A 23,548-nucleotide genomic window follows, 5' to 3' on the forward strand; every position below is an offset into this window, starting at 1 on the left:
TTATATATACTTTTTTGTGAGCTGCATGGTCGCTACCACTGTTTGGATTATTCCTGCTGTCTTTGTCTATTTTATTACAGTGGTACGTTTACCCCGGAGAGTGTTTTATGGTACTGTTTTTTTATTTGTTTTATCTTCATTAATTTTATATCTTCAAAGACTTGAAATGGTCTCAAAATGTTCCAAAACACTAAGATTTCCATTTCTGGATTTATCAAGTACAAAATAATATCATCTGCATACAAAGCCAACTTTTCTTGAGTACCATATCAATTATATCCTTGCACTTCTGAATCCGTTATTTTCTTTGCCAGTCACTCTAAATATAAAGCAAATACAGTGGAAAGAGGACACTCCTGCCTGGTTCCTCTGATCAAATGCAACTTATCAGGTCTTGCCCCCATGTCTCTAAGACAGAGGCAGACAGTAATGCCCAAACTAACATAGCCCCCTTCCACATAATCTCTAGAAACTTTCTAACATACTACTCCTTACCATTGAGTTAGATTGCATGACTAGGCTTATAAAGGGTCTGGTGGTCATTGGCCTAGTATATACCCAAGGACCTTTGAGAGGTGCACTCCCTCTTTAATTCTTAACTCCATTACTTTATATACCCTTCTCAATACCTGTATCGTATCAGGGGGATGGATGTAAATGCTTCCATTGCCCTACTCATAAAATCCCAGCTTACTCTGTTAAATGCATCCACTGCATCAAGACCCACCAACAGCAGTTATATTTTACTTACATTTTCTGCTTCCCTCTGGATCATTATTGGCACAACAAGAGGTCCTGTTCAAAGCAAAGCCCAAAGCACAAAGTAATACTCCTTAACGCAAATTTATTGTGGAAAGACAACAAGCGTTTTCGCTACTCCAAAAGAGAGAAGCTTCATCAGAGAAGTACAAAAAGGGCGCCAAAACCTTTTTGAACCTAAGTAGCAGTTGGTACATTACATCACTTCCTTTCAATTAAAATAGAACAGTACACTTAAAAGGGCAATACCAAGTAAAAGAAACAGAAGTACATAGTTGAGTAACTCATCAGTTAACAATAACATGGTTTATATACACAGAAAATATTTTAAAATTTTTAAGTAGAAACGTAGAATTAGATAAAGAGGTTTTTAATAAATGTAAAAACAATATTAATGAACGTTGCCTAAGCACCTCAAATCCAGTGGATAATTTGATCAAGAGAATTAATAGTAAAAACATAAATTTTAAAAATATAAAAGTAACTATTTGTTATTTTGTAATAGAGTTAAGATAAATAAACCCAACTGGTAGGTAAGGGCAAACAAGAACTGAACAAAATATTCTCAATATAAGCATCATCTCAGAAATGCCTTAAGTTTAAGAACAGGTGCAATATTGCAATTCTCATTTAAGCCCGGGTTGTTAAAGGCATCAAGTTTCAACTGCCATTCCAATTCACGGTTTTCAAGAACCAGTGAAGTAGGGCCACCTCTAATAGATACTGGTACATGATCAATGCCCATGAATGTGAAACTATGCCCTGGGTTACATGTAACGTGCTTAGCCAATGCGTTTTCAGTTTTACCTTTTTTGATGGCGTAGCAATGTTGGTAAACACGCTCCTTAAATTTTCTGTCGGTTTTTCCGACAAAATGCAGGGCAACACACACAGAAAGCAATGTACACTATAGACTTTGTTTCACAGTTGATTTTAAATTTGATATCAAATTTTCTATCCCTAATAGAAAAAGTGGAACCAACACGAATTACGTTACACCAGTTACACATTCCACAAGAAAAAGTCCCTTTAAGTCTATTATAGGGATGAAGATGTGAGTAAGTATTCCTCTGTAACAGTTCCTTTATATTCATTCCCCTTTTATAAACAACATGAGGTCTAGTACCTAATTTTTCTAGTAATAGTGGATTACTTTCAATGAAAAACCAATTTTTCTGTATAATCCTCAAAATCTGATTAGAATTACTGTTGAAAGTGGTGATAAAACTCAAAGGGGAGATGGTCAAGCCTTGTACAGTAGTTAACTCAACTGTTGTACCTGGATTACTCATCTCTTCTTCATTAATGACAAGAGCCTGTTTGGTTGTTCCTACTCCCTTCTCACAGTTTAGGAGAGGCTTAAAATAGCCATTAGATCTCTTAAGCTCAACCTCACTAAGTAGAGCCTCAAACATAACCTGAGGGTAACCTCTATTAATAAAAAGTTGTTTCAGGAAGTTACACTCAGAAGTGAAATCGGAAAGCTTACTGCACATCCTTACTGCCCTCACCAGTTGACCTTTAACAATGGCTCTTTTTTGTTTATAAGGGTGAGAGCTGGAATAGTGTAAAAAGGAGTTGCAGTAAGTAGTAAAAATAGAAGACTGAATGCAAGAAATAGTTGAATCTTTAGTCAGTTTCACGTCAAGGTAGTCAATGCTTTCCTTAGAAAAATTATAAGTAAACTTGAGGAAAGGTGTAGTTGTATTTAAAAAGTCCACTAATGACTCTGCTAGTGTGGCCTCACCTTCAAAGAGGATGAAAACATCATCCAAAAATCTCGTATAATAATGGATGTGTTTCATCCACTCTGGATTGTTAAAAAGGAAATTTTTCTCCCAGTGTGCCATAAAAAGATTGGCAACACTGGCACCGCAAGGGGAGCCCATGCAAACTTTGCAAGTAGATAGATCCATCAAAGGTGAAAAAATTGGACGTGAGAACTATGTCTAATAGTTCAGTGACGTTGTCGATCTCAACTTTAGGTGCTTTAAGTTCGTTAAGTAGCAAACAAATCCACTCAACCGCTTCTTGGTGAGGGATTGAGGTGCACAAATCGACAACGTCAATAGTGAGGAAGTTGTAATGGTTGTTAAAAGGAATACTGTTAATGTTGGTCAAAAAAGACCAAGAGTCCTTACAAATGCTGGGTACCAGTTTAATGTATTTGGAGAGCAAAAAATCAACATATTTAGAACATGGATATGTCATAGAAGATCTTCCATCTATTAACGCTCTCATAGGGGGGTCACTGCTATTCTTATGGACCTTTGGTATTCCAAACATTACCGGTACTTTTGGTGAAACAATGTCTATATATTTGTATGTGTCCACATTAATTCTTCCTAGAAGGTAAATATCCCTAAAGTAACCTCTAAGTCTGTTTGAACAACTGTTCATTTCGTTTAGTGATGCTGGTCTATAAGCTTAAGAATCAAGAACCTCAAACATTCTTTGGGTGTACTGGTCATTTTCAAAAATAACTAACCCACCCCCTTTATCCGGTTTAATGATTCTCACAGGGGAAGCACATAAGTTGTTAAGAGCTTCAAATTGGACCTTAGTGATGTTAGAAGTATTTTTTGTACTTCTACAAAGGAAGTCCAAGTGACGAGCGTCAAATTTGCAAATGTTCTCGAACATTCTTAAACCAAGATGTAAGGGGGGGTTGAAGGTACTCGATAGAGTTAGTGAATTGTTCAAAACATTCACCTCATTGTTGAAAAGCAGCCTTAAATTGAGTTTTCTGACATAGAATTTTAAATCAATCAACAGTTTGGCTAAATCAAACTTCTTAGAAGGCACAAATGTGTTACCTAATGCCAACAATTCGATGAGTTCAGGTTCCAATGACAGTGATGATAAGTTATAAACCTTAAAATCACCTCTACTATTAAAAAGAATATTAGGTGATTGAATATTTTCATCATTGTTACTAGGACTAACTATCTGTTCCAGTTCCCGTTCCTGCCCTTGTTGTGAGTGTTGCTGTGATTCCCTAAAAAAACGGAATTATCACTAACATTGTAAGTGGAATCGCCAAAGTTTATAGAATTGCTAACATGGCCATCAGGACCATCAGGCTTTTTGCGGTTCCTATTACTACGTCTAAGACCACCTTCCTGTTGAACAGTTACTGCTGTGGAGTCAGTGTTATCTGATATAACCCCATTTCTATTAACATCAACTTTGTTAATAGCAAGGTCATTTACATTTTGGCTATTAACTTTAGACAGTTTAGGGTAGGCCCTGTTTTCTTGGTGTGCACATCTGTCCCTAAAAAGTTTTTTAGACTTATTAGTCTTGATCTTGCTCATAAAAGCATCAACACTTGAGAAAATGCGATTATAATCAAACTTAAACTTGTAAAAGTCAATATGCAGTTTGATGTCATTGTCCAGTAAGTTGACCTAATTCGTTAACTTCTCAATATTTAAAACATAATATTTAATAATAAGTTCCAATAGCTGTGCCCCTTGTTTTTGAAACAGCACAACCAAGTCAGTTAGAAAGTCAGAATCCGGAATTAAGTTAGAAGGAACAAACCCGTTCCTCAAACCCTTAGGGACAATGTCTTCATTAAGGCATTGTCTAAAATAAGCAACTTCCAACTGTAATTTTCTTAATTTAAGTACCTTATTATCAAACAGCTTCAGCTTGCTTAGAATGTCATCTTGTTTAGTTAGAGACACAGATGTCAGCACCGGTAGATCCTTCTGAAGAGGCTTTAGAAACACTTTAGAACAAGGCTTATAAATGGTCTGGTGGTCATTGGCCTAGTATATACCCAAGGACCTTTGAGAGGAGCACTCCCTCTTTAATTCTTAACTCCATTACTTTATATACCCTTCTCAATACCTGTATCGTATCAGGGGGATGGATGTAAATGCTTCCATTGCCCTACTCATAAAATCCCAGCTTACTCTGTTAAATGCATCCACTGCATCAAGACCCACCAACAGCAGTTATATTTTACTTACATTTTCTGCTTCCCTCTGGATCATTATTGTTATATAATGTTGTCAAATGTATGGCACAACCACACTGATCCATATTTATCAGTTTTGGCAACACCTTTTTCATTCTTTTAGGTAGTATAGATATAACACTCCAAAATCATTGTTTAAGACTGAAATGGGATTGTATGAAGCTGGGTCTAATGAGTCTTTAGTGAACTTGGGTAATACCGCTGCCACAGCTTTCTTTCAAGGTACACTTCTTTTCCTTTTAGAATACCACTAAACAAAATCTTCCAGATCCTTATCACTTTCTTCCCTGTTAACTTCCACAGCAATGCCATCTGTTCTTGGAGACCTTCCTGAAGACTGATTACATACTACTGCTTATATCCCATCCTCTCCTATCTTAACGTTCAGTTCTTGAGCCTCATCTGCCACTAACCTTGACATAATTAAAGACTTTCATAAATACATTTCCATTTACACTCGTTCTTTATTTCCACATTTCTTTGCTTTATACAAATGTTCATAAAAATTACAAAATACCTCTAAAAACCCTAGAGCATCTCTGGTTATTTATTTATTTATTTCATTTTACATTTTTTGACCGGGCTAGTCTAACTGGATATATGTCCATTTTCAGCAGAGGCCCAGGGAGATGAGCTCCATGAAAATAAATAAAAAAAAAAACAAACACAGCAAATAACATACATCAGTCATATATACAATGCACATACCAGGTCAGCACAGAATTTTCATAGAGGACAGAAAAACAAGCGGTGTAAAATGCAGGTACAATACAACATACAGGTACAATACACAATAAGAAAGAGGCAGCATATTGTATAATAATATTAATAAAGAGTTCTCCTAATTATAAGTATCCACAGAGGAAGGAAATAATGTAATATAGAGGGAAATGGAAATTATAGTTAATAAGGAAGGTAGAACAGTTGAAGAGAAGTTTAGGGAAGGCAGAAAGTATTTTAAGGAGATAGATGACTAATCAGGTTTAGTACAGGGGCATAACCAGTGTGTTCTGAGGAAAAGTTTCAGTCTGTTTTTAAAGAAGGATATAGAGGAAAGTGAGGAAAGTTCACTGGGAAGAAGATTCCAGGATTTTCCAACAGTATTAGAAAAGAGAGAATTCCCAGCCCTGTTGTTAGATATAGAGGTGTTTACAAGAAGTTTCTGTGGAGAACGTAAGGACTTCAGATTATTATAGGGGGGTGAAGAGGGTAGATAGAATAGGAGTATTGGAAGGTTGATAAAGAGTCTTATGGGCAATGGTTAGTTGGTGGAATGTAAGCAGGTTTTGTAGTTCAAGCCATCCTAGCTGCTTTAAATTAAAGCAATGGTGGGTTCTAAATGGGTTGCCTGTGGCAAATCTGGCTATGTTATTGTAGTAGATTTCCATTTTGTTGAGGTTATTTTTAGAAAGATTAGTGGAAATGGATGAGGCATAGAGAAGTGTAGAGATTAGATGAGAGTGAGCAATAGTTGTTCTGGCTGTAGGTGAAAGGAAGGGTTTTTAATCCTGTAGAGCGAGCCAAGTTTTTGTTGACGATTTTGATGGTATTGTTGATATGGATGTCAAAGTTAAGGTAGTTGTCAATGGTGATACAAAGTAGTTTGGTAGTTGGGTCAGGTGATATAATGGTACCGTTAGTGGATGTAACTAAAATATCTATTGAAGAGGACTTATGAGTAGGATTGAAAAGGAGGAGTTAAGTCTTTTTGGGGTTCAAGAGAAGGCAATGCTGTGTAAACCATTGTTCAACTGTGTTAAATACGTTTTGGGTAAGGGAGTGAAGTTCAGATGTGGATGTGGTTGAGCATATAAGTGTGAAATCATCTGTGTATTGTATGCATGTAGCTTGGGGGATTGCTAGATGAAGGTCATTGATAAATATGGAGAAAAGGATAGGTCCTAATATGGACCCTTGAGGGACACCAAGGTTAACGGGCAGGTGAGTAGACAGAGTGCTTTTCCAAAGCACCGCCTATTGTCTGTTATCTAGGTAGGACTGGAACCATTTTGTAGTGAGTGCATCTAATGACAGGGATTTGAGGATATTTATGAGTATTTGGTGATTAACCATATCGAATGCTTTGGACAGATCGATAAATAGTGCAGAGTTAAGCATATTAAAGTTTTGTTTTTTGTTAATACAATCTGTAAAGGAAAGGAGGGCAGTGGTAGTGCTGTGGGAAGGTTTGAAACCATGTTGAGAGCTGGAAAGTAAGTTGCTTTGGATTAGGTGGTCTAGCAATTGCCTATGGATGCATTTCTCCATGATCTTTGCCAAAGGAGAAAGTAGGGCTATGGGACGGTAGTTAGAGAACTCTGTGGAGCTTCCACCTTTATGAAGGGGGATAATATGGGAGACTTTCCAGATGTTAGGGATGGGACCTTCACTAATAGTTCTATTGATCAGAATAGAAATGGGATAGGCAATAGCCTTGGCTGATTTCTGTAGATATTCAGCAGGGAGGTGGTCTGCTGAAGGAGAGCATGGTTTAAGCTTTTGGATAAGGGTAAGAATAAATGTTGTTGGGACTGGCTGGAAGAGAAATGGAGGGGGTGGGGTTGTGTTATAGGAAGGTAAAGTGAAGTTATTAGGTGACAGCTGACTGGCTAGTGTTTGGATGGCATCAGTGAAAAAGGTATTGAAGGCATTGGCAGTATGCATGGGGTTTTCCTGGTCTGTGTCTTGTGGGTTTGGTGTAATGGATTGACCTGAATTTTTGTGAGTTATTAGGGTTATCCTGCTGAAACTGTAGGTAGATTTTTCTTTTATCAGACAGTGTAGCTTTCTTACTGTCATTTCTTAGCTGTCTGAAGTTTTTTTGGTCTACAGGGTTTTTAGTCATTCTCCATTTGGCCCAGTATCTATTTCGGAGATGGATTTTATGTTTGGTTTCTTTAGACTCCCCATAGGATCCCTAAGACTGGCAACAACCCTTTCTACTTTCTACCGCAGTCATTGTGCTAAACTTTTTTGTGCTATGAGTTGTTATAAAAAATAGTTGCTTAATGGCAATCTTTGTAAAGTCATGCATATTATCCAGATACTCCCTTATTTTCTCTTTAGCACTCTGCGTTTGCACCTCTCCTTTTTCTGTGAGACTGTTCTTATACTTCAACTTTTGACAGCCCCTCTGAGTAATTACTATTGCTTCTTAACCACATATCTTCCTTTTCTACCCTATTTTTAAACATCATTTTCATTTCATCTCACTCACTAACTATAATTTCTGAAGGCAACTCTACCTTCTCTGACAACTCTTGAATAATTTCCATTATCCACTCCTTAATTTCCTCTCTTTTTAACAGCTAGGTGAAAAGTGCCAGTGTCTCATTTTTACTTCATTACCCTGCATTTTCATCTTGCCTCACAGTAAGATGCTGTCCGGTTCGATTCTCAGCTAGAGCGTCTTCTGTGTGGAGACATGCGTGAATGGGCGTACCTTCGTTGAAGGCTGTGCATCAGGGCTGGTAACTTGACACGTAAAAATAAACTACCAATCATTAGTGGACCGGAGTTCCACTGTGGCGACCCCTAACTGGGAAAAGCCGAAAGACATAACAACCACCCTGCATTTTCATCTTTGTATTGAGGTGTGATCTGAAATAGTTATTCGGTATGTATCAAAGCTTTCAATTAAATGTACATGTTCCTGAGACACAATCTCTATTTAGTCTAGCTCATTTATTGTATCTAGGGGACTAATATATAAATTCTGTCCAAGTTTCTACTGCTGAATTCACATCTTCCATACTAAATATTCATATACATTTCTTCAGAAATCTACCATATGTAGTTATGTTTTCCTGGCTGGGTCCCCATGATACATCCCTTCACTATTGCAAATCAAGTTCCAGTCCCCACCTATAAGTAATATTCCTGGATGAAAGCTCATAACTGCCAGTGTAATCCTCGTACCTTGGTAACAGACCCTTTCTACCATAAAACTACCATTTCTTCATGGATGGAGTTGCCACCCTTCACATTCGTTATCTGCTCTTCCATTTGGTGAATTTGTGAGGTAAAAAGGCCATGTAATAATGACTTAGACATTAGGCAGGAAGTATGAAGAGCATCAGTTGTGTTTATATCCAGAGATTTTGATAAACAAAATAGTTGATGATGTTGTTAAAATTAATAATGAGTAGATACCTCTTGGTGTTACTGACTGTACATTCTTTAATGGTTACAAATGGGGACAATATTTTGTAGGTAATAAAAATAATAGCAATAGTAGGAACTTTAATGTTGATATGAATATTAAGAAAAACTTATACTTTGTAACTATATACAATGCCATTAGTGACCAAGTGATTTCTTTAGTCAAGTATTATTGGGGTCTTTTGTTGAAGTATAAGGATTTGTCTTATATTTTGCTTGGTGTGCCTTGTATTTCTTATAAACATGGCAGAAATCTGAAAGATTTGTTAGTTCATAATGTATTTGCAATGCCTTGTAGTACATTATCTATAACACCTTTTGGTATGTGAACTTTTCCATGTGGAAATTGTTGTTTATGTCAATATATAATTTTTTTTTCCAATATATTAATGGTATATGCTATCATGTGCTGGATAAATATGACTATAACACTGAGGGTGTTATTTATGCTTTGAAATGTCCATGTGATCTTTTCTACACAGAGGAGAGTAAGAGAAAATTTAAGTTAATACTGCAAGAATATATCAGATATATTAAACAGAATAAGAATGAAAGTCCTGTTGAACAAAATTTTAATAAGTATCATAATTCAGATCCTGCACATCTACAAGCTAGTATTCTTGAAGAGGTACATTTTAAACACACCACAGATGTGGTGTTTAAAAATAAGTTATTTAAAGAATCTCTGTTTATACTGACATTTAACACTGTCCCCCAGTGATCCGGGCAATGAATGGGATTGGAAAGTACTTATTTAATTGTGGTGTTTTTTGATAGGTTAATTAGTTTATTGTTTAATTTGTATTATTAATTTGTAGTATATAATGGAACTATATACAGTTGGGCAGCCACGGTGGTGCAGCGGTTAGTGTTGCCACCTCACAGCAAGAGGTTCTCGGTTCGATCCTTGGTTGGGGTGCCTTCTGTGCAGAGTCTGCATGTCCTCCCTGTGGTCACATGGGTTTCCTCCGGGTGCTCTAGTTTGGTCCCACATCCCAAAGACATGCTGTAGGTGGATTGGACACTCTAAATTGGCCCTAGGTGTGAGTGCATGTGTGCACGCCAGTCTGGCAACTCGACACCATAAAACTCCACTACCAATCATGAGGGATAGGTTATCTGCTGTGGCAACCCCTGACTGGGAAAAAGCCTAAAGAAGAAGAAGTAGTGGAACTATATATAGTCACTGAGTTTACTCCTTGAAGGTTGTTCTAGCCAAGGAGCCAGAGTGCTATAAAAGTTTCACTCTGGATTTTCACTGGCCTTATGTTTTTTTATTCATAAATCTACTATTATTGTCTTTTTTTCCCCCCTCATCTACCACTATTAGAGCCCCTCTAGCAATTAGCATAACTACTCCTCTTTTCCTTTGTCCCTGATATTCTGCTGAATATCCATCTTGAAAATCTTTGTCTAACTCACGTACTCATTTCTTTCCAAATGTATCTACTGCAGCATTGCTATTTGCACTCTGCATTTCTTAATACAATTCAATATTCATTCCTTTTTGTCTATATCTGTAAGGCAATTTATGTTCCAAGATAATATGGATATCATAGCCATTATGATAAGAAGCTATTGTTCCCACATATTATACATTTCAATTTTTTTGAATGTGTACAACTTTTGCATCACATACAGATACCAATGTTTGGCAGGTTGAACCTTTCTACAGTTGTTTCTGCTAATTGCCATTTGAACCTATGTCACATTTTTCAAAACTTTCAGTTTTAATGAAACCCTGAAAAAAAAAAAAAAAAAAAAAAAAAAAAAAAAAAACTAAATACATTTTCAAAACACACCCATCCCCTATTAAATTAGAACAAACACACCAAACTATGTAAACCTTCAAAAAACAAAGTTTACCCTCCAGATAGAACAATTGCCCCAAATCGACAACTGCACTCACAGGCACTACTTATCCTAAAATTTACGTTACTCACACTAAAGTGAATTCTGAAGTCTGTGTTCTCACTTATACTGATTTATGCCTGTTTTCTTTTCTCCTCCTAGATATGAAAAACAGCTTGTAAACTTCTAGAAAACATTAACCTTTGACCCTAAGAAAAGTGAACTGGCTATCTTTAAATAAACCCAAATTGTGCATTGTTTTATCAAATGCATTGAAGTATTAAGGCTGCCATCTCTTATTCACTTCCAATAATTTCAAACTTTATTGTGCATTGAGCTTCTTGGTATTATACATTTAAATTTTGCATTTCCTTCAGCAAAGAATGCTCAGAACTCTCAATATTAATTCCTTACACCTGCAGACTACTGCTGTCCATGTAAAAGCAATGAATCTTTGTAAATTTTACTCAGAACAGAATGCACAGCTGCCTTCAGCTGCAGACTTCTTGACTCCCACTGAACATGTGTTAATGAGGGAAAATAAGCTAATATCTTTGCAGTTATAAGAAACTTGGCACTTTTCATTTCTTTCATCATTTTATTTTTAAACTTACTTGGTTACAAAAATAGTTATTTACAGCTTAACTCAAAGGCATTAATCTAGACATTCACTGTTGTAAAATAATAAATAATATCTAATTTCCACATATAATATAATCATTGTACTTTCACACCCCACCCTGACCCCAAGCAGCCCAAGATCACAGCAAATTAATTTTAAACTTGATTTTGACCAGCCATTCTTCTCTTGTTTAACAGCAAGGCCTTTATTTCTTACAGCTAAAAGGTACTTGCTTATTTTTAATATATTTAGCACCTGCAACAGTCACTGAAAAGATTCCCACCACATTTAAAATACCCCTGACTACACACAACCGCTTTACTATATATAACAAGCAGTTTATATCAGGAACTGTTTTATACAAATACTAGTAATGACAATTGTTTTACTTACAGTTAATTTTTTCCATTTTAGTGTCCATCCAAACATTAATGATATGAAGTGGGATATGTGCTTTACAGTATCTATAAGTTTAACAATGTCAACAGAAGTCCAGTCTTTTTCATCCACACTTTCTCTAGTAAAGTCATATTTCATAAATGTGATTAATGCTTTATAGTTTCCTATTCACTGACTAATTCAGTATTGCTGGTCTACTTCCTGTTCATCATCATCATCATCATCATCATCTCTCAACAGCAGACTCTGATTCAAGTCCAAAGCACTTCTGATTCTTCTAGTCAACTCCTTTGCATTTTTATATTTTTCAAGCATTTTTCTTTGGAACCTTGGGAAAGGTTTCACTGTGTCCCTATTAGGCAGTCAGAGAATGAGAAGCCAAATTCCCTTTTGCTTGCTGACTCACTTTTGTTGGATTATCTTTTTTATTTCCTCCTTAGCCTGTTCTGTATCAAAAAATACTTTGATCTTCCAAGAAAAAAATACTCTGAAGACAGCTGGATATAGCAGATTGAATCACACACCTGCTTCTTGACATTCTGCCTTGTGTACTGTGAATAATCATTTTCTAAACTCTACCGTCTCCAGTTTTTAATACTTTGTCTTTCTGCTGGTATGATTGTATCTTTACTGATATAGGTTTTGGCTGCTTTTTTATGGCCATGTATGCAGCATGTGGCCTTTCAATTAACAAATTCTGCTGTGGAAAATCAATCCAGTTGCTTATTATTTCATAAAAGTAATACAGTTTGTTCTTCCAGTTTCTCTGGTACAGCATAAAATTTCAGGTTTTCTCTGTGCACTCTTCTAACTCTACTTTTTTTGAAACACATCTTCTTAAAAAGCCTCATACTAAGCCAGCCTTTTCTTCATTTCAGCCTGGATTTTTTTAGTTCTATGAGTTCACTTGAACAGCTATTTAAACTTTTTTTATTTTTCCAGCCGTTAGTTGTTTGAGTTGATATATTCATTCAATGTTTTATTTCAATCATTGCTGCGTATATATTTGATTTTTTTTTTCCTCTAAATTATTGGAAGTCATCTCTTGAACCAAAACTGAAGCCTGAAATGCTTTTTGCTAAGCAGCTGCAGAATCCTTCCAGACACTATTTTATTGCCAGTTCCACAAAACACAGGCAACAAGTACTGTCAAACTCCCACAATCCCTCCAATAAAGCAAGAACATGCATCATCCCATGTCTAGGATGGTATACTCAGTGTCTTCATAAAAAAGGGGGATACAGTATTAGATAAATCTACATTCCAGTGCCCTGGTAAATTTTTTTTTTTTTGAAGGTGAGGAGTGAAATCTCTGTGTAATTGAAAGACACATTGTTGCTCTACTTTCTGAAAATGAGAACTTCCACCCCAGGTGCCAGTCCAGAGGCACTGTCCTCACAACACTGAAAAGGCCTGCTTACCATGATGGGAACCTGCTGAACCTGAACATTTGGGGACTGTAGCTCTGATAGAGAATACATACTGGCATATCAAGTCCAATGTTGTAGTTTCTTGCAGCACTGTCTTTACTTGGGTTCCTATTATCTGATCGAACGTTTAGGTTAGTGAATACCAAAACGTCGCTCTGGTAATAGCGAAAGCAAAAAAACGCGAATGGCTGATTTAATGCAGGGAAAGAATTCCTTTGGATGTTATGCAGATTTTGCCACTTTAGAGTGATCTCAGAGTTGGTATATTTAGTTAGGGGGTGTGGGGGGTACAGTGCCTCACATTGGAGGTGGTGGGGTGGCGAAGCCCCCCCAGTTCATTTTGGTTTAATTTTTTTTTTTTTGTGGCTGAGGGAATTCAATCCTTACGTTAAATCGGCCATTTGCGGCTTTAATTTTTCAATATTACCAGATCGGCGTTTAGGTATTTTCTAACCTAAACATTTGATCTGGTAATATAGACGCCTTTACTCAGGGGCCTCACACATTGGGGGGGGGATGTTAGTGTAGCCCATTGCTAAAAATTTCTGAAAGGTGTAACATCAACATTTACCTTTTTTTGAATCCCAATTTATTTTCTTGAGCGTTTTCATCAGAAGTGTAGTTAGCTATTCTGGGGTAGTCCCCCAATCTGGCGCTCTCACTCATCTTAAAAACAAAAGCTCATTTAAACTGTAGTATATTATTTGCTAGATATACAGCTTACATCTGCCACATATGGATCACTAAACCTTGTCAGTGTAAGTATAATTCCATCATTCAAATTTCTATATTGAAATGAACACTGATCAGCTTCTACTTCCCCCTAACATTTTACCCAGAGCAGCTTGCAGTTCACCCCACTCCAACTATACCTCTGACTTTTATCCTTTCTAGCAAGGTCTCACCCTCTCCCTTAGTCTTGATGCAGAAAATGCATTTAATATCTATCTGTGGTGATTTTGTTTACAAACATACATTCAGTCCTACAAATTGCTTATGATACTGCCTTCTTAATGGAAAGCACATTCACCAGACTCTAGACTGACTTAAGCTGCTCCTTCCACCTGCCAACCATGTCCTTTGCTGAGGTCACAATATTTTCACCTTCAGTCTTTTGATTCACCAAAATGGTGGCTTGGCAGTACTTGAGAACACCAGAAACTCATTTTCCAAGGTCCTGCCAAATTCCTTCCACAATGCCCTCACTTTGGTGAATGTCATCCTTCCAGATTTATTAGCATATTTCAGCCAAAGCTAAAGGACTGCCATCCTTTACTAAAACTGCAGAGAAGACCTCTTACTTAGCTTGAAAAATTCCTTCTGTTCATCTCCAAATTCTAGGATTCGTTCTATGACAAATAATAACTCACTTTTACTGCCTAATATGATAGAGTTGAACTGTTGCCTATAACTAAAGTAATCACTGAGCTTCCTGCTGGTAAATTGCTATAAATGACAATTCCATTTCTCTCACCATAGTTGTTAGTCAATGAATGTTGGTTTCAGCAGAGGGTTGTGTCTGTCCTGCACTAGGATTTCCAACAAGCTGGTTAAGTTGTCACATGATTAAAGTAAGGTTAAATGAAAATACATCTCTTGCAAGTGTTTTGAAGTTAAGAGAAGCAAAACCATAAAGTGGGTTTCCATGTATGCATACATGTACACACACATACCTATATATATATATATATATATATATATATATGTATTAGACACAAAGACACACATATGTATTACAAGAAACTGAACACAATACGGTGCAATATAAGTGTATTGGATCTGAATTTTGAGTTTAAATATTTCATAGAATTTTTTATTTTACATTACATTATTTATTGTTGGTTATGTGACTTCAAGGGACCTGTGATGTTTAATTAGTTTGGGGCTTGTATGTTCACAGAACTTAACAGGTCACTACAAATTAGTGGTTTTTTTTTTACATCATGAATGGCATTTTTATTTTGGTTCGAGTGTTTATTAATATCCAGTTGTTGCCTGTTCATTGTTTGCTATTTTTAATAGCCCACTTTAAGCCATAGCTCCCTGCTGCCACTTCAGCTGGTAAAGTCTTAAACCGCATTCATTCAGACTTCAAATCTATGATTTTCCTTAGTACACAGAAGCTCTTGCAGAGGGGTGAGTTGAACTCATTATGTATAGAAGCAACTACTAGACATTCATTCACAAAAGACCCTCAACTACATGCTTGTATGTCACATAGTCAGTGCCTTATTTGTCTTGGCAACTTATAACCAAGCAGTGCACAGTTAAGAGTTCAGAATCTCTGTCAAGCTGAGTATACCAAAACACAAGGCCTTGTGTCTGATGACATGACTGCAGTCCTCTGGTAATAAATGTGTAGGTTCATAGGCACGTACTAGACCAGCTGTCCTTGTGGGGCATTTTAAGCCTAGTTTGCTTCCCTTTTTGTGCTTGAATTAAATTATCCCATTTAGTTAGAGATTAGCCTTACCCATCCCATGTTGAATTATATATTACCCCTAATGAAAATAACTGGGATTATAACAGAGAATTTGAGGGGACCCATGCATGGGATAAAGTACGAAGGAGCTGCCTCTGTCCCTTACTAGTACAGGGGGAAATCCTGGGGTAAATTTTCTGTTTACCATCAATAGATCCAAGTTGCTCTTGAATACAGACAGGAATGAACTTTCTTGTATGTTCCCGAGCAGCACTATCCTTTAATATTGTCCCCTCAAACCATTTGTTGATGTTGCAGAAGTTGTTTAGATCCTTACACAGACTATTTCTGATGCTATTTGACTTGCTGAATATGTAGTAAATCCATCACTACTAGGTTGGAGGATGCCTTGTATGCCAGACACAGGTCACCTCTTTTAGCAGTCTGTAGGATAGCAAGTATAGCATTTATGATCATCCTTCCATTCAAGCACGGTATTTGTTATGGATAATCCATAGCTAGCAAACACATCCAAAAACAATTTCTACAACTCAAGTTCAAGCAACCAATCAGTTAAGACAAACAATTAAATATTTATATCACACTCAATTAATTTAAAAAGAGTCGAAAAAAAACAAATAGACATAAAACTGTTAAAAACAGTATGCAAGTTCAAATGTGAATGCTATAGAATCATGTAGAAGGGAATTAGTGCTTTAAGGCTCTTGCCTTTAAAAATGGTTAAAAATAATCAGTTTCATTAATGCCATGAGTGTGATATAACTATTTAATTGTCTTAACTGATTGGTTACTTTGAAAGTATATACATCAAGGAAGGTATGGGATGTTTTACTAAGTCTGATGAAGGGACCTGGAAAGTCATAAAAGCGCTCACTTTGTCCTTGCAATAAAGAATTTTCCTTCTACTGTGGCAGTTCGACTTTTTATACATCCTATTGGCTCTGAGGTAAAGACCAAGCTGTTAATCTGGTACCTGTGTTTTTGTCTTTCTCTTTGTACTTTTTGTGAGCATCAGGACCAGAACATGGCAGAAGGGTATGAAATCGAACTGAATTACAATCCAAATGAGAATACCAACACTCAAAATGGAATGGAACATTTAGTAGAATCCTAAGCATGGAGGTAAAACCCACTGGCTGAAAGACATGTTTTCTCTGATGAATATTCTGTTGGTGTGGATGATGGGGCACAAATGCTATTCAAATACAAATTTAGAGCCTTTGAAAACAAGTTATGTAAGTATAAAAGGCTCCAATGGTAGAGATTCCATTTGGAAGCCTGTTTAAGATATAAAATTGTTCCCAGAGGTCTGAGGGTTTTAACTATGCCAACTTATGGTGATGCTCTCCCTGACCTCCTGAAGAAATGGCAGCAGCTTAATCTGCAGTTAAGCTACAACTACATGAACTTAGTAATAGAGTATTTTTTGCCTGAAGAAAGGGAACTTGTAAATAAACTGAATGTTCTGCAGATCAATCTATGCACTAACTTTACAAATAGCATTATTGGTGACAAGCTATTCTCTTTGAAAGCATATTCAGCTATGAGAAAAGATTACAGAATACAAAGCTGAAAAAGTTTCAAAGGGATAAGAATGATTTTCAGTCCAATGCTGTTTTTTCATGGCCCAAACCTTTTACTACAGCAACAGACCAACCTGTAAACCCAGCCCCTTTTGTGATAGACAACACACAACCACCAACGAGAAGCCAAATAACTGAAGAGGGAGTGGCTGCAGCTACTGACACTGAGGAAACAGAGTTTAACAGTGACTTCTGCTAAGCAGCAGTCAGCAGTAAAACCAAAGGATACAAATACAAGAAGCAAGAAGAATGATAACAGAAACCTATCTAATGAGAATCCCCCTTTTCCCATGCAACAGAAGGGAATAGCAGGAACTCAAATAATACCCTTCACACTAATGAATGCTCTACTGATAAAAAGCATATCAAGGAGCAGAAGAAGGAAGGGCCAAGTCAGGCAGATACCAAACACAGAAGCAACTCGGAACAAAATGGTAACCTGCAGCAAGAACACAAAAGTCTGGTAATAACTCTTTTCATCTTTAACACTAACTGATGCACATATATCAGGGCTCTCATTTATTCCAGCCCAGAGACTGTGCTAGTTGACATTCTTAAAGAAGTTATTTGGTCACAACTTAACTTTTAAAAACTATGTTTAAAGGACAGATGACTGATAATGTGAATATTTTTAAAATACCCAGTATCTTTGTACCTAAATTACATCCTATGGTAGAAGCTCATGTGTCAGTATGTGAGAAGCAAAGGGAAGCATTTAATTCAGATAGAAGAGCCGTCTTTTATAACTTGAGTAAAGCAGAATCTGATGCTCTATATGACCCGAGGGAAATGCATTCAGTGGAAATTAGACCTGCAGATAAAGGAGGGAGAATTGTGGTTATGGACAGGGAATTTTACTGAATGATCATGAAACCTATACCTGTATCTTAGTAAATATAGTAAAATGTGTTATAGACAGGATTGCTGTTTTGTTGTTTGACTTGCTGACTACAAATTTGATAACACAGGATTTATTTTAATGTAGAAACTCTCACCATTCCAGTTATATATGGCCTTCCCAAGGTACATAAAGATATCATATGTCCACCTATGAGACCCATAGTTTCTAATAGAGGTTGGGCAACAGAAGCCATGTCAATATATATGTAGATAATAACCTTCATCCAATGCTTGAAAAGTGTGAAACAGTACTGAAAAACACAAAATCTTTTCTCCAAACATTGTACAGAAAGACAATTTATATAAATAGAGTATCTGCTTGTAACCTTAGATATTACATCACTTTTCACAGTGATTCCAAATCAGTAGGGAATAGAGAACATTAAAAGCTTGCTATGTCCTAAATGTGTTTTCTCTAATGATAAAGTGAATCTGTTATGCAGTCTGCTTGAAATAATTTTGGACAATAATGTTTTTGTCTTTAAAGAAGATTTTTACCTACAAAATGTTGGTGTAGCTATGGGCACAGCTTGTGCAAACAGCTGCGCCAACCTAACTTTATTCCAATGGGAAGAAACATTTCTAATACAGGGAAATGAATTTAGCAAATATGTTCTGTGGTATGCACATTTTGTGGATGGCATGTTTTTTTTTTTTTTTTTTTTTATGGGAAAACTCAATAGAGATGCTGGGTAGATTCTTAGAGTACCTACACACGACACCATTTTTAAAATTTACCTGTAAGTACTCAAATGAACAGATAGAATTCCTTGACATCCTAGTGAAAAAATCAGAAATGGGACAGATGGCTACTAGCCTGTATAGAAAACCAAGTAGAAATAATTCCATACTACATAAAAACAGCATGCATCCAAGACATGCTACTAAAAATGTTATGACAGGGCAGTTCCTGACAGCCTCAAGATTACATAATAAACATGATAATAAAAATGACGAGTTGGAGAGGTCTATAGAAGTGTTAAGAAGAGAACTACTTGATAAAGGATATAACCAGAAAGAAATAGACACCACCATAGAAGGAGTATATCAAGAACGTCAAGGGAAGGGCAGACCTTACTTCTCAGAACAAACTACAAGAGACAACCCTGAAACCAACTCCAGGGATGAGAACCTCAGGTTCCCCATTACATATGCAAGTGATGTCAGTCAATTTTGTGATATATTTAGAAAGAACTGGAACATACTGTTAGCCACTAAAGAACCTAAAGGCATCATAGACTCTGGACCTCACTTCTTACTTACAAACAAAAAATCACTTAAAAGGCAGCTATGTTAATAAAACGCAAATACATAAGTCTCTGAACATGTCAGACAGGATAGGGACATATATGTGCAGGAACTGCAGAGCTTGTAAGTACATTTTCTCATGCAGCACTTTTGTACATAGACAGCAAAAGTTTAGAATTGAATTTAATTTCTATTCAGACTGCAGGACTAGAAATACAGTCTATCTTAGTTTTTGCCAATATTGTGAAGTTTTATATGTGGGCAAGATTAATAGAATGCTCAAAGAACACATTTTAGAACATATGAGGGACATAGTAAACAAAAAGGAGAGTAGTGCCCTAGCTAAACATGTAGAAGCTGAAGGGATGCACCGTGTTTTTAAATTTTGAGCTTTAGAAGTTCTGGTAGAAAATATCAGAGGGGGTGACATTAGAAATAGAACAGAAGAGGCTGAGCAAAAATGGATTCTGCAACTAAATGCAGACAAACCCCCAGGCATTAATGAAACTGTTTCTTTTAAACCATTTTTAAAGGCGTGAGCCTTAAAGCACTAATTCTTTTCTGCATGGTTCTATAGGCATTCACATTTGAACTTGCATACTGTTTTTAACAGTTTTATGCCTACTTATGTTCTTTTTCAACTATTTTTAAATTAATTGAGTGTGATATAAATATTTGTTTGTCTTAACTGATTGGTTACTTTGAAAATCTATATATCAAGGAAGGCATGGGATGTTTTACTAAGTCTGATGAAGTGACCTGGAAGGTCATGAAAGCGCTCACTTTGTCCTTGTAATAAATAATTTTCCTTCAACTGTGGCAGGTCGACTTTTTATACATACTATTGGCTCTGAGGTGAAGGCCAAGCTGTTCATCTGCTACCTGTGTTTTTGTCTTTCTCTATTGGCAATATCTGTTGGCTCGGTATTGGAGGTACCATTATGCAGTAGCTCAGAGCAAATCTGGATATTGCCGTGGAGATTCTTTACATAATTGTAGAAGGCCTTGTGGTTATCTTTACTATCTGCTGCAATTATGGGGAAAGCCTTAGTCAGGATTAGATGTAGGAGGGTCATTGGCCTTATATATTTCAAGGTTTAATTTTTGCCATTAACCCTTGTTTTAAGGCATCTATATCACATAATCGAAGCTTCAGAATGTCGAATCTGATATGGTCGAAACCATATCATTGATGTTTTGAAACTGCGAAGATGTAAAAAAAAACAAAAAAACAAAAATAACATACCTAAACGTTTCAAGCAGGGGGGAAAGCCCCCCTGCACCCCTCACACCCCCCGCTACTTAAATATACCAACTCCGACATCGCACTACAGTGCAGAAAAGGAAAATCTTCCCTTACGGAGATTTCTGTTAAAACATTTGATATTTCAAAACTTTGATTATATGGTTCTGACCATATCAGTTTCAAAGTTTTGAAACTTCGATGAAGCAATATAGACCTATTTTAAGGTGGGTGATACACAGCATGATTATATTGTGTATCATTGTCACTTCTATACTTTAAACTTTTTAAACTTGTATTTCTTTGTGGTAGTATCCAACAATCTTACTTTAAGTGTAAGGAATTATGGTAATGGGCATGTAGATTTCAAGCTAATTAGTTATCCAAATTTATGGCCAGATGTACCAACTTTTTAAGAACTTTGGTCCAGATTTTCTATTTCCACAGGCTGAGAGTTATATCTGAACTTCCAAAGTTCTTCCTCAGCCTTGTTCTTCATCCTAGTATGCCTTCATGACTCAATAAAACACATTATCCACTCAACAGGACTCCATCTGCTCTCTACTTTTCTGATTATCTTTCTGCCTTCTATATTCAAACCTCATAACACTTCCTAACTCACCAAATGTATTTCCTCTTTCCTTCCTCTCCCCCCCTTACTGCTTTTACACACAATCCATAAATATCTTTTCACCTTCAATGGCCCATCTTTTTGACTTACCTCTACGTTAATCCCATTTCCAAAGGGATGCCATTTCCCCATTTCCACAACAGCCTATCGCCCCAAAAAACAGAAAAACGTATGGGGCTCTAGTCACTTGCAGGAAGCCTTTTCTGTGTCAATCAGTAACAGATGCTGTACCCACCATACTTTCCTTCCTGCCCACTGTTCTTGTAATCAGCCCTACCCAGCATTTAAAGTATTTTTTTACAAACCCTATACATCTCCCTTCAAGAATCCTAAGCCTCAAACATATATTACATTCCCTTTGTATCATAAGTATCTAGGCAAACAGCCATTATCATAGCATACTGCTTTACCTAAATTTCTTTTTCCATTTTCCACACTCCTCCACAGTTCATTATTAATCTGAGCTACGTAGCTGCTCCCCCAACAGAAACAGTAATTTTAAACTGTTAACTCCTCATCTGCGGCTCCCAGGAGACTACCTCCTTTATAAACACACAGTCATTTTCATGTCATTAAGTACTGGGCTGATTAATAAAAATCAGGCTGAGAAAACAAAGTATATTTTTTCTGTAATTTGTACAGCAATGATAAACACTGCCGCTGTGATTTTAATCTGTGTTCTCTCTGGAATGTAAACAAAATGAACAAAGGTAAGAAGCCCATTATGGAATTCCACTACTTTCAAAAAAACAAAGACAGCATGCACAATTATAAAGGAGACAAGAAGAAAGCACCCCCTTCCCCAAGCTGTAACCTCATATTAAGAGATTTTTTAAAGATGCCTAAAATGACATCAGATCATGTTAGGTGGTCTAAGCAATCACCCTAAGTCCATATTTCATTTACAAGCATTTGGTTAAAGAATTCCTGCTAAGTTTATAGTGCAATCATGATATATGCCACAAATTTATAGAAACATGATATTGTCAGTAGCAGAACATTTGATCCTTTGGCCAAAAATCTAAAGTTCTGATAACAAAATTTGGATGGATCTAGGAACACAGAAAAATCAAGTAAATGACAGAAATATAGCTTTGATAATAAACCAAAGCTGTAACAGTATGTATTACGTTTACCATGTCTTGTAATACTGTGTAAGCTAAGCAATAGAACAAATAAAGTCTTATGGCGAACAGGACTTGTTTAAAATCCTGTATTCTTTAACAATGCTTATTCTGCCTAAAGGTATGTAAGGTTAATCTGACAGGGTAGTTTCACACTAAAGTTCAGAAACAGGAATATGGTTTACAAGAAAAGAAATCAAACTGTCATGACTCTGTTGCTAAGACTGCATTTTTTTTGTAATTATAAAGAGGTCTTTCGCATGAATCAATTGAGTCACAGTTTCTATGACTGCTCAGACATTACAACCAAAATTGCTTAAGACTTTGTGAGCGACAGTGCGCATTTGGGAATCCTAATTGCCTCATATAGTCATTAAGATCATTACAACTGGCTCTGCTAAACCCACAGCATGTCTCAAATAACCACGGAGGCAATGCCAAGTCCCATGTTCCTAATTGCGGTGTTAAATTGCAAAGCTATATCTAAACGATGCTTGCATTGTGCAGTAGTGTCTAACAATAACAGCTAATTACTTTACATGAGAGATTAATTTTATGTAGGGTATAAATAACCACAAAACTACTACAAAATATGACAAGCAGCGATCACAGTACAAATAAAATATCTGCTTACCCTTTTTAATGAACGCTTCCATTTTGTCTTTGAAAGGCTGCAGATACTCTTCTGGGGATTGTCTGCAGACTGAGGCAGCTTTCTTTTCACATGCTGAAAAATAACAAAACAGTAGTTTAATTAATTTACAGTGTGCTGAGGCAAACATATTGCTCCTTAGATATACAAAGCATAGCGCTGCAACTTCATACATGATCTTGGGACCCCATAAAAAAAAAATGCCATGAATAAAAATTAAATGACCTGTATGAATTTTTAAGCAAGGGAGGGGTTCACTAACTTCTTATGAGCACTAGGATCCATATATAAGGTGACAACTGAATGAAGTCAGCTTGTTTGCCATAAAGAATCCTTTAATGCTGCCTGACTCATTTCCCCCATTTTTCCATGCATCTCTGATACGTTTCATCATTGTCTTTAGAAATATAAAACTAGCAATGCAATCTAAAGTCCCACCATCTCCACCATGAATTACTATTTTCCAGAAGTCAAGAAAACACAAATATTGAGGCAAACGAGGTCTGTGTGTCCA

At 36.5% G+C, this 23,548-nt stretch overlaps 1 protein-coding gene across 1 annotated transcript in view; it reads right to left on the minus strand.

Annotated features, from left to right (window-relative positions):
• The window catches only part of FMN1 (formin 1), a 1,985,060-nt gene that overhangs the window by 341,343 nt on the left and 1,620,169 nt on the right, over window positions 1-23,548 (minus strand). The window contains exon 13 of the mRNA XM_044074155.1: window positions 23,017-23,109. Coding sequence (XP_043930090.1) covers window positions 23,017-23,109 — 93 coding nt within the window. The remainder of the gene's footprint in view (window positions 1-23,016; window positions 23,110-23,548) is intronic.

Source organism: Protopterus annectens, chromosome 6.part0 (assembly GCF_019279795.1).
Source record: "Protopterus annectens isolate FY-2018-M chromosome 6.part0, PAN1.0, whole genome shotgun sequence".
Lineage (NCBI taxonomy): Eukaryota > Metazoa > Chordata > Ceratodontiformes > Protopteridae > Protopterus > Protopterus annectens.